The 16,261-nt window shown below is 39.6% G+C and overlaps 1 protein-coding gene across 1 annotated transcript in view; it reads left to right on the top strand.

Annotated features, from left to right (window-relative positions):
• Positions 1–2,131: 2,131 nt before the first annotated feature.
• Positions 2,132–16,261, top strand: part of LOC127942608 (parathyroid hormone 2 receptor-like) — a 31,494-nt gene continuing 17,364 nt past the window's right edge. Inside the window, exons 1-6 of the mRNA XM_052538433.1 lie at positions 2,132–2,451; positions 3,043–3,145; positions 8,639–8,749; positions 8,829–8,944; positions 9,180–9,277; positions 10,471–10,654. Coding sequence (XP_052394393.1) covers positions 2,398–2,451; positions 3,043–3,145; positions 8,639–8,749; positions 8,829–8,944; positions 9,180–9,277; positions 10,471–10,654 — 666 coding nt within the window. The 5' untranslated portion in view covers positions 2,132–2,397. The remainder of the gene's footprint in view (positions 2,452–3,042; positions 3,146–8,638; positions 8,750–8,828; positions 8,945–9,179; positions 9,278–10,470; positions 10,655–16,261) is intronic.

The raw sequence follows: 16,261 nt of genomic DNA, 5'->3' as shown, positions 1-16,261 counted from the left end.
GCAGTTCTGTTTCTCTCTATCTCTCTTTGGCTCATAAGTGCCAGTATACTAACAAGGAATTTTGCAACATTTTTTGCAGTGTGTGACCTACACAATGATTTGGCTTTAAAATATTTAGCATTGCATACTTCACACTTTTTGACAGACTATATAATAATAAAAAAATACTACTTTAGTAAAACGATCAAAAATACTGTTTTAATGAAAATATAAATAAATAAAAACTTTAATAAAATATTAATGCTAAATATTTTACAGACTATATAAAAAATACTATATAACAAAACTATAGTTAAACTATAAAAAATAAAATTAAGAAATAAAAATACTGTTTTAATGAAAATATAAATAAATACAAATTTTAATAAAAATATTAAAAACTCAGTGGGGAAGAAATTTTTTTTATAATAAAAAATATTTAATTTGAATGGAAACTTAAAAATGACAATTTTTTATTTTATTATTTTTATAAAAATAATAAATATTAATAATAAAAAATAATAATATTTGTAATAAAAGTATTTAAAAGTTGAAATATGTATATATAGATTTATCAATTTAAGTAATAAAATTACCTTTTAAAATTTACATATTTTGTAAAAATACAAATCTAAAAATACCATATATATATATATATATATATATATATATATATATATATATATATATATATATATATATATATATATATATAAAATACAATTTACTTTTACAAAAATATACTTTTACAATATATGTAAAATATATATTTTCATTAAAACAAAATGCATTGTTTAGTGCATATTTCATATGTGTCCCTTTATTCCGCAGTGTCTGGCACGTTCCAGCAGAAATCTGTCCCTTACATGCAGCTGTCCAGCACTAATCTGAGAACACGATTCAAATAAAACAAAGGCAACATGGTGCTCTGCCCAGAATGCAGAGGAAGGTGCAAAATCCCAGCACAAGAGTCCAACAGAAAAGAGGATTTAAACAGAGACAGCGATGGAGACAGAGAGAGGGGAACTTTTTGAAGTTGTCATATTTTGAAAGTGGTCTGATAAGGCTCTTCACACTCCAGCTGCCTTCGGGGCAGAGTTCTCCTTCTTACAAGACGGATTTGAAGGGGAGAGAAATTCTGATGATGAATATGAAACCACATGAAGGACAAGATGAAAGAGGAGGACATAACAGAACGAGGGGATTGAATTGAATGGAATAGAAATAATTCTGGTGAGGGTAGTTTTGTCCTGAACAGATAACCTCAGTGTTGTGAGGCGAAGAGAAGAGAAAGATGTCTGTTTGAGACAGATTGAGGTGGTTCGAGTTAAATTATTGTCTAAATCAGTGAAATTGCTCTCAAATTGCTGTACTATATGGATACAGAAAGAGATGCTGTTCACCCGTTGAACAAAACTAAATGCACTGACAAAGCTGATTTTATGAAAAATATAAAAGTAGTCTAACCATGCCTGAGTAAAGAATGTGGTCAGATTGTGCATCAGCATCTCCTTCCAAAATGAATAGGGCTAACTTAGTAGCTATATCTTAATGGACAGATTAGAGTGCAAAAGAAAAGGACGTTACAGAAAGGCTTTAAAATCTAAAATGTTAATTGAAACTAATCTCTACAACGCAGCTGTGACTTCAGTAGCGTCGCTGTTTAAATCAGGTCAATCCGGAGCATAACTGCGCTATTTCTACAGCTGTGGCTTTGACTGTCTCCTTCCTTCCACTGCAGGGATCCCCTGCCCACACATTCACCCAAATCAACCGTCTGCTGGCAAATCTACTGAACGCCTCTCCATGTGAGGAACTTTGCGGTTGGTCTTCTGTTTACGCGCCAAAAAGCGCCATTGGGAACCGTTATCTGCGTCTCCAGCGCGCGAGAATGAGAAGATTCGATTTTGTGGCGGAATATCACACTTTACGCTCTATTATTACCAGAAAGATAAAAGTTTTCGAATGGTTTATAACTCATAACTGAAAAATAATTTTCCGTGTTAATATAATTTTATTGTTAACACTAATTATATAACCCCCCACCCACCCCAAGTAAGCCTAAACTCTTGATTTATTTATTTTAAATGCAAGAAGAAGAAGAAAATACTGCTGAGTGCAGTGATTATGTAAAGTTATTCATTAGAATTTTGCGTAGTCATTTGAAGAGTGGAGTGCGCAGATATGCACCACCTCTCTCGTTTCTGTGAAGGAGGATTTCTGCTGTAGGTGGTGGCATCAATTCACTTCGCTTTCAGCAGATGCTGAGTTCATTCTCCTGTGCAAATGGAGCTGGATATAATCACCGGAGGCGCAGAAAAGGCGCATACTGAGCTTTAGAAACACTGAGAAAACACTGAACACATCATATGAGCGAATACAGTCAATTTACATACACAACTATTTTAAACGTTCAACATGTGGATTATAGTACTGTGGCTATTTTTGATTGGTACTTCCGTCGAAGCACAGGTAAGAAGAGTGAACAATTTGTTGCAGTTTTTTATTCTCTTTGTTTGTATGTAAATTTGAAGTCAACATTTTTGAACGTTTAACTCTTGACATGTCTAAATGTTTAGCTTCCTGCCAGGTTCACCGTGAAAACGAAAAATACTAAATGTTTCTATCTTATTTAACTCTTAAAGTCACTTTCAGCTGTAACCTAACATAGGTTCAGTATATTTTAATAATATATATATATTATTTTGGCTTACATAAACCAGTTCTACCTCTTAAATCATTTTAAGGCTAACATTAGCTTACCAACATTGTAAGGTCGTGTAAAGTCAGATGTTGTGAATGGGGTTAATTTGGACATAATTGTATTAAATGTTGTAGAAATTGTGGCATATTGCTAAATCTGATGCAAGCAAGCATGCACATCTCTTTTGATGGTTTTCATGATTTTCCAATTAACAATGAAGCTTGAAGGTCTGCTGGTGGCTTTAAATCTCCACGAGCCCTCTGAATCATCTAATTGGATGGTTTCTAATTTCCAAATCAAGTCTAAAATAAGCGTGTCAAGCTGTCAGACAATCAATGACTCTGTATTTGTCTCGGCAGCATGTGGACCCTGAAGTGGGATTAACAGCTCAGGAACAAGTTCTCCTGCTGTACGACATCAAACTGCAGTGCCTTCAGAACATCTCCGAACACAGTCCTGCCGGTAAGACCCCACCTGCGGATTCTGTTTGGTCCTCTGACCCTTTTCCCCTCTATTGGGATGATCAGTGCAGCCCGAGAGGATAGATCATTTGCATAACTGATAGAAATATGGGGGGATCAAGATGAAAGTGACTCACACTTAAACGCATTTATGTCATTAGTTCATTAGTTTCGAAGCCTTTTGCATGTGAATTCACATCTGACGCATAATCCGTGGAACAGAATGTGACATTCGAATCTTCTTAGAGGATTTATCTGTCAAAATCTGCCACCAGAGAGATCCAAGATCCATTTCAACTGAAGAGTCTCACATCTTTGGTTGGTTAATGAATCAAGCTTGAATGTCTCTCGCTCCTGTCCAAGTGTCGTTGCTCTCTCTGCTTTGTTGATTTATTTAGACACTGAATTACCTTACAGTCACGTACTGTCTATATCTGCCCACTCATATAAGCATCTCAACATATACAGTGGAGTCCAAATGATGGCACTAATGAAAATGTGTCTGCTTTGCATTTAATTTGATGCAGGATATTGATCTCGGCTGTGATGGATTTGCCACTTTTCAAGTTGGCCTGGTTTAATTCTAACAAAATTAGTGACAGTTTTCCGTCTTAAATGCAAGCTGGGTGTATGTTGTTAAAATGCTGGATTGGTAACCAAAAGGTTGTGGGTTTGAATCCCAGCAGGAGCAAGAATTCACAGGTGTAGGATTTACTTAACATTTTTCACTCATATTGCTATGAGTCCATAAATCATTATCATTGAAATAAAAATGAGAATTTCAAGAAAAAAAGATTTCTTGTAAAATCTACTCTAATAATAAAGGCTGCAGATATACTGGAACTTTTGAAGTGCAATTGCTTTCGGATGTGCCACAGCAAAAATGCTCCACTTATGTACATCCAGTCCAATCTTTTTTACTCTGATGGGAGTTTGTGATGTCACAGATTAATGGTGTAGTGCGGCTTGTGAGTCACCCTGCTGTTTACAGAAGCTGACGCACATGTATTGTTTTTTTTTTCCATTTTCTTTTTCCTCATTTACACATGTTGGTCCTAGCATTAACCCTGTGTTAGCTGATTGTGCATCCATACCCAGTTAAGATTGCGAGAGGTTCCTGGTTACCTGCGTAATTCTGAATTAGGAATTTGAGGATGATTCAAGCACATGTGAATCATCACAGAAACAAGGTGATGGCTCCGTACATCGATTAATAAATCATTACTGAACTATAAAGGCTTCTGCAAATTGAGACACTTCCAGTCAGCTGCACAGGATTATATGTACATAATCCGAGCTGGAATCTTTCTATTTCTTGCAGTTTATCCAACAAAATGTTATTATCAACTAATAATCTGGCACATGCCAGTGTAATATCCAACACAGATGAATATTTTCAAATCCAACAAGCACAAATGGCGTGATTTTGTGAATACAAAATACACTGATGTCAATGTGTTAATTTCAGAGAGCAAGAAATGTGAAGTGCGTTTGCTTTTGCAAAACTCACCACCACAATGCTAGCAAGCAAACATTTGGTGTAAGATTTTCAACAGATATTGCAATGAAATTTCACAAATAATTACAAAGAAAGGTCAAATAATACTGAATCGAATGTGAAATGTTTAAGTAGAAGTTTTTCTGTAAAACATAATTTTTGTTTTATTTACAACTGGGTTCCAAAGCTACTTTTATACGACAGTTCAATAAACAAGAATTTAATGTTGATTAAATTGTTATTGAGACATAACAATGTCCGTGACGTTTCGTTCATTAAGTGTTTTTCCCCAATTTTTAAAGAAAAATATTTTCCAAAAAAACAGTTTGACTTCCATGTTCTCGCACGCTATGAGCTGATTCCTTGTCCATTTACAAAATCCAGCAAGTTCCTGATCGGCATAGAACGCATAGAAGGAAATGATGTCACCGTTGCTGTGTGATGTAACAATTGTAACCTTGTGTAAAATAAGAGAAACCGGAATGAACTGTGTTTCATTTGTTTAGATTCATTGACTCAAAAAAAAAAAAAACCCATGTTCATTCTTCGATGAATAATGTTTGAATGAAACGGTTGAGTGAATGACTCATTAACCACGTTTACATGGGCACTTTTTATTTCAACTGGAATGATTTCATGAATCCAAACATAGTGTTCACAAGAACACTTATTAAAGTGGTTGCATTGATGTGCACGCTTATATGTCAGAAGCTTTAAATTTAGATTTAATATTTTGACATGCGCACACTGCACAAATATAAATAGTGTTCCACTGTGTTTAAATGCTAACCATCCTCATTTTCTTTGTTTTAAAAAACAGATTTATTTATCTATTTTGGGTACTTATTAAAAGACGACAACATGAAGCTTTGTGCAATGATGCTTATATTAATTAAGCGGTAAAAACATATCTGCAAATGAGAGTTTTTTAATAAGCACTTGTGGCACAATGTAATCTTGCACCGCTTCACAGACGATGAGTGTAAAAGAGAATTTTAGATTGACACGACAGTCATTTATTATTCTGAACAACGACAGGAGCTCGTTCCGTGCAGCATTCATCATTGCGACATTTCTACATCGTTGCACACGCGCAAAACTTTCAAGTATCGGTTTTCGATCCGATCAAATGGATTAGAAAAGGTTAATCCCACCCCTCTCAACCAGATTGAAATTTCGATGGGTTTCTGGCATTTTTATTCCAATTGAGGTGATTACAGTAGCACTTTCATTCAGATTGGACTTTTGAACCAATCTAAACCCACCTAAAGGCACAGTCGACACTTGTTCGAATTAATGAATCATATTTGTAAAGATTTAGCTGAGGTTAATTTCGCCACCTTTTGGCTTAACTATGAACCTTCCAGAAAGAGTCAGTAAAAATGCAGACAAGCGACAGACTACCAAACTGAACAGACACCGTACGGCTGGAATATTAACAAGTTTTTTTTAAACACAGAAGTAAGCTAGAGTAAAAATTGACTTTGAATGTTCGAGACTTCCGATTCATTGGTTTATAACTAAGAATAACAAAGTGCACCAAACAGTAAAACTATTTGCACCTTAAAACTAGTGTGTCTATGATTATGAAATTGAATTGAGATAATATGATAACAGTTTGTAATATCAAGCTATCAAGCACCATAACGGGAGGTTTTTTACAGAAAGAATTACTGGAAGCGAATGACACTTGAAGCTTGCACATTTGCATCCGCTCTTACGTTAAAAATTAGGTGGATAAGTGCTCTTGAAACTACGCTCAGTTAATCACATTCAAATACCAGATTGCATTAATCGTATATCTTACACACGGCATTTTATTTCCTTACCCAATTATAAATCTCCCACCAGATGTTATACATTTTTCAATCTCTAACCCGCTGTGAAGTAGCTTTTGTCCAAGGTTTATATCTCCAGTCATTTTCTTTTCATTTGGACATTTGTGCTGCTCTTCAAAGGCACGGTAAAAAATAAAAGCTATACAAAAAAGCTCTCCTTTGTTTGACAACATTTGCTAATATTGGTTATTAGAGCTAATTAGAGTGTAGCTATTGTCATTTGCATCAAGTTGTCGAATGCTAAAAATAAATTTGCCATGGCAACTCTCAGAACTTTCTCAGAATGTTCAAGATATTCTAAATATAATTTCACAGTTCTGTATGTTTTATACATAGAGCTGAATTAAGGTTAGTTGGGACATTTTTCCCAGTCAACTAATTGGCAAAAATCCCAATTTACCCAAATTCACCCTATGTGTATATATGTTTGTATGAAAAAGAAAGATTCCCCGTCATACTGAAAATGGTTTGTTTATTAAGTCAGGACCTAAAAATCAATAAATGTTCAAGTGTGAAAGACAACATGGTGACATCTCAACCCGATGACCAATGGAATCCACAAATAGAAACAGCACAGACAAAGTTTGTTGATGCTCTTTCTTCCAACCGTCATCAGCAAGCCACCAGGTTGAATTGAGCTCTGCTGATTCATTCACTTTGTATAAAGTTTCTAAATAGCATCATGCACTTTTAGCAGCGCGGACCCTCTCCATTCAAGGAGCTGACCGGCTGGTGCGGTGCTCCCATACAGAGACTCTGCCCTTTTCACACATTGCTCTGCGGGGTTTATTCAATGGTTGACGGAATACTTGCACTTAGAAGGAAGACTTACAAAGGCGCCGAATCAATGAGCCGCGAGGAAGATAAACTGTTCATGTCTCCATGGGCTTTGAGGTTATTCCTTTCGTGCTCACTTTGCAAGATTCTGATTTATATTCTTCTCCATTTTCTTGAAATCTTCGAATGCATAGAACTGTGATTTATTTGATTAATAAACCATCTTTTTTTGATACCGGAGCTTAGTAAGTGTGTGAAATGTGTGAAAATTGCTGAGGCAAATATGCTTTTATGCTTTGAGGAAAGCATTGTTCGCAATTATAATGTCTGAGAGCACGAGATGTCAAGTCTCACTTTAGATAACCCTGTTACCGTCTGATATTAAAGAAACTATAATTACATTAGACGTTCCCCAATGGACTCTGAACAGTTTTAATTAGGTTCGTTTTGAATGAGAAACGCACAGGCAATGAAACATACAGAATACTATCCACAGTGTCATCTAGAATAGGGCCGTGTATACAGATTACAGATTCGATTTGATAAGGGCAGTGTTTCAGACAGATTTAAACTGTTGCTTTGTCTTTTTCTCAAGTTTAGTTAAGTTTTTTTTTTTTTTTTTTGGTCGAGTCCAACAAATCATACCCCATTTTGAAGATTTTTTTTAATGGAGATTGTGAAAATAAAAAGAACTCGTTTTTGAAAATATGTTCATTTATGAATAATTTCAGATATTCAGAGTTCAGATGATTACTCCTGGAAGAAGCTGATGAAATTGTTATATGATGATATAAACTCTGACTGCTGAACAATCTGAGCTGATATTGTTGAGATATTTCCAAAAAGCATGTGTGGTATCTGAGAATTAAAGCTAAGAAGACAATGAAGGCATATTATGTATTAGTGCTGTCAAACGATTAATCGCGATTAATCACATCCAAAATAAATATTTGTATATATTAAATTCTGATCTGCTTTTCTCATCTTCTCTAGTTTGCTTGTTAATCATAGTCTAATTAACTTGGCATTGTATTGTATGAATATTTTGGCTCTTATAATAATAAAGGCATCTTCCATGCATAAACGTAATTGCTATTATTACACACTTACTTTTTATTATTTGGCAGTGGAATTGGATTTCTGTTCATTCTTTTGGATTTCTTCCTCAAAGTTCTTAAAGCATTGTTAATGGAACCATTAATGAAATTAAGTTATTCAGGGGAACTGGAGCCAGAACCAGAATTTAGCAGCAAAATTGGATCTCTATTTAGTTTCACTGCTAGGAAAAACAACAACACAGGCTTGTGATGTTAAAGCAGTTTAACTTCCAGACTCACAGATTACATAAAGTGTGATTGTGGTTTACACATTTTGCACACAGATGAGGTCTGTTCTCCAGGATGGGACGGGTTGGTTTGCTGGCCTCGAGGATCCCCAGGAACGGTCACCAAAGTGCAGTGTCCCAGCTATGTGTATGACTTCAACCACAACGGTACTTGCAAAACTGATGTGATCGCCAGTTTCTTTCCAACAGCATCTAATCAAATTGTTCGGTTTCTTCATTTTCGTAGGATTTGTATACCGTCAGTGCAACTCGAATGGGTCGTGGGTATCGGTGGAGAACAGAACTTGGGTCAATTATTCAGACTGTCTGCGCTTCTTGGCTCCAGGCGTTGAAAAAGGCAAAGTAAGTCCAAGCCGGAAGAGTTTGTGGTGACTTACAGACAAGTTTCAAAATCATTCAAGAGTTACTTTTTGATAACAACGGTCCAATGAGATGTAGTTGGGATGGTGTCTTCAACACAAAGTCTTATCAGACAAGCTGCTTATATAGATTCAAATGCCACAGATTTATTAAGTGAAACGTTTTTGGAAATGTTTAGGATGTTGTTGAGATGACTCAAGTCTTGTTGTGTTTCCAGAGGGACTTTTTTGAGCGGCTGCACATCATGTACACAGTTGGCTACGCGGTGTCCTTCAGCTCGCTGCTGGTCGCCATTTTCATCATTGGATACTTTCGGTAATTGAACCGAGAAAAAAAAAAAACACTAATAATTCTAGATATGCATTATGAAGTTGCACAGCAAGCGAACAAAATGAACTTGTTCTGCACAAGTGGCTGCTGTTGAGGGGCTCTTAGGAGTCTCAGGTGTTCATCTTTTTTAAAGACCTTGAGACATTAAATTAGCTGAAGAGTTCCCCACTGAGTTTCTGCTAAAACTGAATGACTAGTGCTTTGCTTTTTCTAATTGTGAAGGATGTTACTGGGTCCACATTTATGTATAATCATTATGAGATATTTTTAAACAAACGTAGCAAAACTAATACCACAAATAATAAGAAGAATTAACTGATATTTATATTATTTATATTTATATTATATTTATATTAATAAAATACATAAAAAAAATATTTAGCAATTTGACAAGGCAACATTTCTCATTTTGTTTGTAGTTTAAAGTTGAAGTAATAACATAACTAAATAAACTAAAAAGGAAAACTTGCAAATAAAATTACAAAAACACACAACAAAATAACAAAACATTATCCGAAATCAAAATATTAACAGTATTAACTATGATAGTATATTAATGATACTAAAATACCGCTAATATGAAGGTCAACTCAAAACTTTCTTGAAAACTTTTTTACCATAGTTGTTTTTTATTTTTATTACTGTTCAAATGTAATTTATGCATATGATATTATTTTATTGTTATAGACCTTTTTAGTCCCAGACGTTCAATCTTTAAATATGAAAATCTATCATAAAAGTATTAATTATTAAATTGATTATATAAACAGAGTGAAATAAACATAACATATTTCAATATTTTTTTGCAAATAATTAATTTTAATTTCTAAAAAAAAGAAAGAAAAATCAAGCACAACAAACAATTAATTAATTAGTTTGTTTATGTATGTATTTAGTTTATTTATATTCCCATGAAGACAACTATGTCAATTAAGAGTTTGAGATGAAATATCAGATATGTCAGTTGTGAACAGAAAATCTTTACAAAAACAAAAAAAAAAACTTGCCTTTTCATTCCATAAATATTCAAAATTTATTTTCCAAAACCATCACAGAAAGAATGGTGAGTTGAAATGTGGCAGAAATTACAGTTATTCATGCCGGTTTGAAGGAGATAAAGGACAAAATTGACATGATTCCTGTGATTTAGCTGAAATGTTCTCTCTTTTGTCTCCCAGGCGTCTCCACTGCACCAGAAACTACATTCACATGCACCTCTTTGTGTCTTTCATGCTGCGTGCGGTCAGCATCTTTGTCAAAGACAGAGTGGTGTACGCTAATGGTGTGCTACAGGAGTACGACACCATGCTAATGGACAACATCAGCACTGTCTCCATTTCCCCTCTGGACAAGACTCAGTATGTGAGTGCAGTGAATGAGCTACGTTGATAAACCTGGCCAGGCTTAATGATTTGTAATTTTTTCTCAGCTGAATTAGTTTTGGCAAAATGACTTTAATTTCCTTTAGTTAACTTAAATTAAGTTAACTTTCTCTCCATTAATATGGGTTGAGTGTTCTTTTGTCATCAAAGATTCATTCATTCTTGCACTGCACAGGCTTTAACTATAAATTGCAATGTTTGAAATGTATTAAAGACTACTCCATTGTGTTCAAGTGATTGAAATTGCATCTGTGCATTTTACTATTCCTGTTGAGCTACTGGGAATGATGGGAAATGTATTTATTTTATTGTAATTTATTTATTTGTCTTATAATACAGTCCCCTCATGTTATGACTATATCAGCACTATTTTTCTGATGAACTTTGATCTTATTTTATCAACAGTAAACTAAATGCTAATTATTTGTATATGTTGTTTATAATATATAAATTTAATTGTAAACGTTTTTTTTTCTTGGGAATAAAATAACTTACAAATATTGTTAGTGCATTGTTAACATTTGAATGTGTTTTTTTTAATTAGCATATTTTCGGTAACATTATGTTTTCAATAGTTTACTAATTATCACAATGCGTCTTTTTACGCCTTTGTTGTTGTTGATGAAATCGGAAAACGTTTCATCAGTTAACATTGTTGCTAGTAATTTTGTTAGTGAAGTTAAAGTTCAAAGTGTGGCCACATTTAGCGCTAGTCGTTAAATTTTCATGGACAAAATCCAGTCATTTAGATCCACACGATCAGGAATTTCACATTAGGACGAAAGATTTCCTGGATCAATTTGTTGAAGTAAATTAGCTATTTTTTAATAATCTGCTTCATACATTGCTACATTAACAATAATGTTTTTGCTAGCATTATTTTGCTGAAATTTTGCTAATGTGGCCAGACCTTAACAACAATAAATTGTAGCGACTATATCAATGACCATGTCTGTTCACGACAAAACTTAACATAGTCAGTGTCACGGGCCGGGCTAGAACTCGGGTCTCTGGTGTGGTGGGTGAGAGATCTGCCACTAGGCCACAGAGGCTGAGGTGTTGAAAAAGGACTTTGCAAGCCAAAAAATCCAACAAAAGTTCTTCTCAGACAGAGGAATTAATAACAAGAGAGATAATGGGAAAACAAAACCACAAGGGAAAATAAAAACTCCACAAGGGGAGAAAACAGATCAAGAGCGTGTGAAGAAACAAATAACTAGGAACACCTTACTTGAGGTAGCTTGGGAGGACTTGGAAGAACTAGTAAATACAGAGCTGGTATCATGCAGCCTGAACTCAAAAACCAAGTGTCAAACAAGGGAAAGACTCAGCTAAAATACTCTAACAGAAACAAGGCACAGGTGACCTGGATAACGCTAACAAGAGTAGACAAAGAAGAACAAAGACAGAAGGGAACACAGGGGACCTCTAGAGGCACGGAGACAAACTACAGGAGGTCAAATGCTGACAGGACCCCCTCCTCTAGGAACGGCTCCTGACGTTCCTTCCAGAACACCCGGGCCTCCGGGTGTGAAACTCCCGGATTAAACTTGGGTCAAGGATGTCTTTGGCTGGAACCCAGGAGCGCTCCTCTGGCCCATAGCCCTCCCAGTCCACCAGATATTGTAATGAGTTCTGGACCCTCCGGGAGTCCAGTATCCGGCGCACTGTGTAGGCTGGCTGGCCGTTGATGATCCTGGGAGGTGGAGGGGGCCTGTGCGGGGGAGCAAACGGAGAAGACAAGACAGGTTTTAGTAAAGAGACATGAAATGTGGGGTTAATTCTAAGGGAACGAGGGAGAAATAAACGATAAGAAACAGGGTTAACTTTCCTTGCTATGCGAAAAGGGCCGATGTATTTCTGGGAGAGTTTCTTGGATTCGACCCGGAGGGGCAGGTGCTTAGTAGATAGCCAAACTCTTTGACCAGCTCGAAAGTTGGGGGCTGTCCGACGGCGACGATTAGCCTGAACCTGGTACCTCTGGGAAGTCCGAAGGAGGGTACGTCTGGCCTTCCTCCATGTAAGCCGACAGCGTTGGACAAAGCGTTGGGCCGAGGGAACACCAACTTGTGCCTCTTCCTCTGGGAATAATGGAGGGGTATAACCAAACTGGCATTCAAAGGGGGATAGTTCAGTGGCCGAGGACTGGAGGGTGTTATGGGCATATTCAGCCCAAATAATATAGGTGGCCCAAGACGTGGGATTGTTAGCCGCCATACACCGTAGGGTGGTCTCCAGGTCCTGATTAATACGTTCCGTCTGGCCATTAGACTCCGGATGGAACCCAGACGATAGGCTGGCCGTTGCCCCAATAAGCCTGCAGAAGGCTCCCCAGAACCGGGACGAGAACTGGGGACCTCGGTCAGAGACAATGTCCAGGGGAATACCAAATATGCGGAAGACATGGTTCATGAGGAGCTCCGCAGTCTCCTTGGCTGAAGGCAGCTTGGGCAGGGGAATGAACCGGGCCGCTTTGGAGAACCGGTCTACAACCACCAGGATGACTGTATTGCCCTTGGATGGCGGAAGCCCGGTAACAAAGTCCAGGGAGAGATGGGACCATGGCCTGCGGGGAATAGGTAAGGGACGGAGCAGTCCCTGAGGTCGCTGATGTGCAGACTTCCCTTGGTTGCACAGCAGGCAGGCCTCCACATAGACTTTAACGTCCCTCTTGATGGATGGCCACCAAAACCGCCGCTGGAGAAAGTCAAGGGTGCGGGCACTACCTGGATGACAAGTAAAGGGAGACTCATGAGCCCACTGCAAGACCCGGGATCAGGCCGCTAGAGGAATGAACAGGCGTCCAGGGGGACCACCACCTGGATCGGGCTCATGGGCAAGGGCCTCTCGCACCATTCTTTCCAGTTCCCACTGAAGGGGCGCGACAATACAAGACCTCGAAATTATTGGAGTCAAAGGCTTCTCTTGTGTCTCAGGGGAGTAGGCTCGAGACAGGGCATCTGGCTTGACGTTCTTGGTGCCAGGTCTGTAAGATAGGAGAAACTGGAATCGATTAAAAAACAGTGACCACCTAGCTTGCCGAGGATTCAACCGCTTAGCCTGCTGGAGATACTCCAGGTTTTTGTGGTCCGTGAGAACCTGGAAAGGGTGCTGGGCCCCCTCGAGCCAGTGGCGCCACTCCTCCAAGGCCAGTTTAACTGCAAGCAACTCACGATCCCCCACGTGGTAGTTGCGCTCGGCATCCGACAGGCGACGAGATATGAAGGCGCAAGGGTGTAACTTTCCATCTGTACCTCTCTGCGACAGGATGGCCCCCACCCCCACCTCTGAGGCATCCACCTCCACCACAAAAGGTCTGTCTGGGTCAGGGATCAGAAGAATAGGAGCGGAAGTGAAACGGCGCTTGAGATCTTCGAAGGCCCCCGCTGCCTCCAGGCTTCAACGAAACCTTGGTACCTCCTCCCTTAGTAAGTGCTGTCAAGGGGGCAACAACAGAGCTGAAATTCTTAATGAACTTCCTGTAGAAGTTTGCAAAGCCAATGAAACGTTGTACCTCCTTCACATTAGTAGGTATGGGCCAGTTGTGGATCGCCTCTACCTTCTTAGGGTCCATCTCCAGGTGGCCAGGAGTGACAATGAATCCAAGAAACTGAGCCTGGGTAACATGAAATTCGCACTTCTCTGGCTTTACGTAGAGGTGATTATCAAGGAGTCTCTGGAGAACCCTGCTTACATGCCCCTCATGCTCCTCCAGTGACTTTGAGAAAATGAGAATATCGTCAAGGTATACAAAGACGAATTGATTAAGAAGGTCCCGGAGGACATCATTAATTAGTGCTTGGAACACCGCTGGGGCATTGGTGAGTCCGAACGGCATTACTAGATACTCATAGTGGCCTGTGGTGGTGTTGAAGGCAGTCTTCCATTCGTCTCCCTGCCGGATCCGCACAAGATGGTAAGCGTTGCGGAGATCCAGTTTAGTGAAAACAGAGGCTCCTTGAAGCAGTTCAAAGGCAGTGGCCATGAGCGGTAGAGGGTATCGATTACGAACCGTTATCTTGTTGAGGCCCCGGTAATCAATACAAGGCCTAAGACCCCCGTCTTTCTTCTGAACAAAGAAGAAACCTGCCCCAGCTGGGGAGGTTGAGGCATGGATGATACCGGCTGCCAAGGACTCCTTAATGTAGAGATCCATAGCTGAGCGCTCAGGGGGAGACAGGGAGAAGATCCGACCCCTGGGAGGGCAAGAGCCAGGGAGTAATTCAATAGCACAGTCATAAGCGCGGTGAGGTGGTAAGGAGGTGGCCCGGGACTTGCTGAACACTGCCTTAAACTTATGATAAACTCTGGGGACTCGAGACAGGTCGATAGACTCTTGAAACTCGGGACAAGGGGCTGGGGAACTCTGAAGTTGGCAGGAGAGTTGGCAAGTAGAGCCCCAGCTTAGGATAGTGCCAGTGGGCCAGTCGATATGGGGATTGTGTCTGCACAGCCAAGGGTGACCCAGGATAACAGGGTACTCAGGGGAGTCAATAAGATAGAGGGTCTCCTCCTGCTGGTGTTGAAGGTGGTAAGTCGCAGGGATTGAGTGGCCTCTGTAACTTTGCCCGGTTCCAGAGGTCTGCCATCCAAAGCAGTAACTGCCTGGGGGTGAGGGAGAAGTTGTTAGGGGATATTAAGTCTCTTCGCCAAGGATAGGTCTAGAAAGTCGCCTGCAGCCCCAGAATCAATCATAGCCTGGACCTGACGCTGGTGGCCCTCCCAGGACAACGTAACTGGAACTGCTAGGACGGCATTAGCAGGAGGAGCTCTAATTTTCCCCATCACAGCCCTCCTGTTGCTGTATGGGGACAGGCGTTTCCCAAGAGCTTGGGGCAAGAGGAACGGAAGTGGCCGGAGGCACCGCAGTAGAGACAACGACGCTCCCTCATGCGACGTTCCCTCTCGTTTGGAGAAAGCCTGGAACGGCCCAATTGCATTTCTTCTGGGGAATCATGGAGCGGTTCAGGAATTGGGGAATTTCTGGAGGAAGGAGCACAAACTGGAGAACCGGACCTCCTCAGAGGAACTTGGGACTGAGACTCCTTGCGACGGGCGGTCCTCCGCTCTCTCAGACGATTGTCTAGACGGATGGCCATTGCTATGAGGGATTCAAGATCTTCAGGCGTTTCTCGAGTGGCTAACTCATCTTGAAGGGGCTCAGACAACCCTCCCTGAAAGCAGACCCTCAGTGCCTCATCGTTCCATCCACTTTTTGCAGCTATGGTCCGAAACTCAATGGCATAATCTGCAGTGCTACGGGGACCCTGACGGAGAGTGAGTAGGCGCTTAGAAGCCTCCCGACCACTGACAGGATGATCAAACACTCGCTTGAACTCTTCCACGAATGCCATGTACGACTTACAACAGGTGTCCTGGAACAGGTGTCCACACTACAACAGGTGTCCACACTGCTGAGGCCCAAGAGAGTGCTTTGTCTGAGAGAAGGGTGATAATGTAGGCAATCTTAGAGCGATCCGTAGGGAAGCTTGATGGTTGGAGCTCAAAAGTGAGAGAACACTGGGTGAGGAAACCCTGGCAGGAACTGGGATCTCCAGCAAAGGGCTTAGGAGGCGGTAGTCGGGGT

The sequence above is a fragment of the Carassius gibelio genome, chromosome A22 (assembly GCF_023724105.1).
Source record: "Carassius gibelio isolate Cgi1373 ecotype wild population from Czech Republic chromosome A22, carGib1.2-hapl.c, whole genome shotgun sequence".
In the NCBI taxonomy this organism is placed as follows: Eukaryota; Metazoa; Chordata; class Actinopteri; order Cypriniformes; family Cyprinidae; genus Carassius; species Carassius gibelio.
Note: the sequence above shows the minus strand (reverse complement) of the source record. Positions and strands in the feature narration are given on the sequence as shown.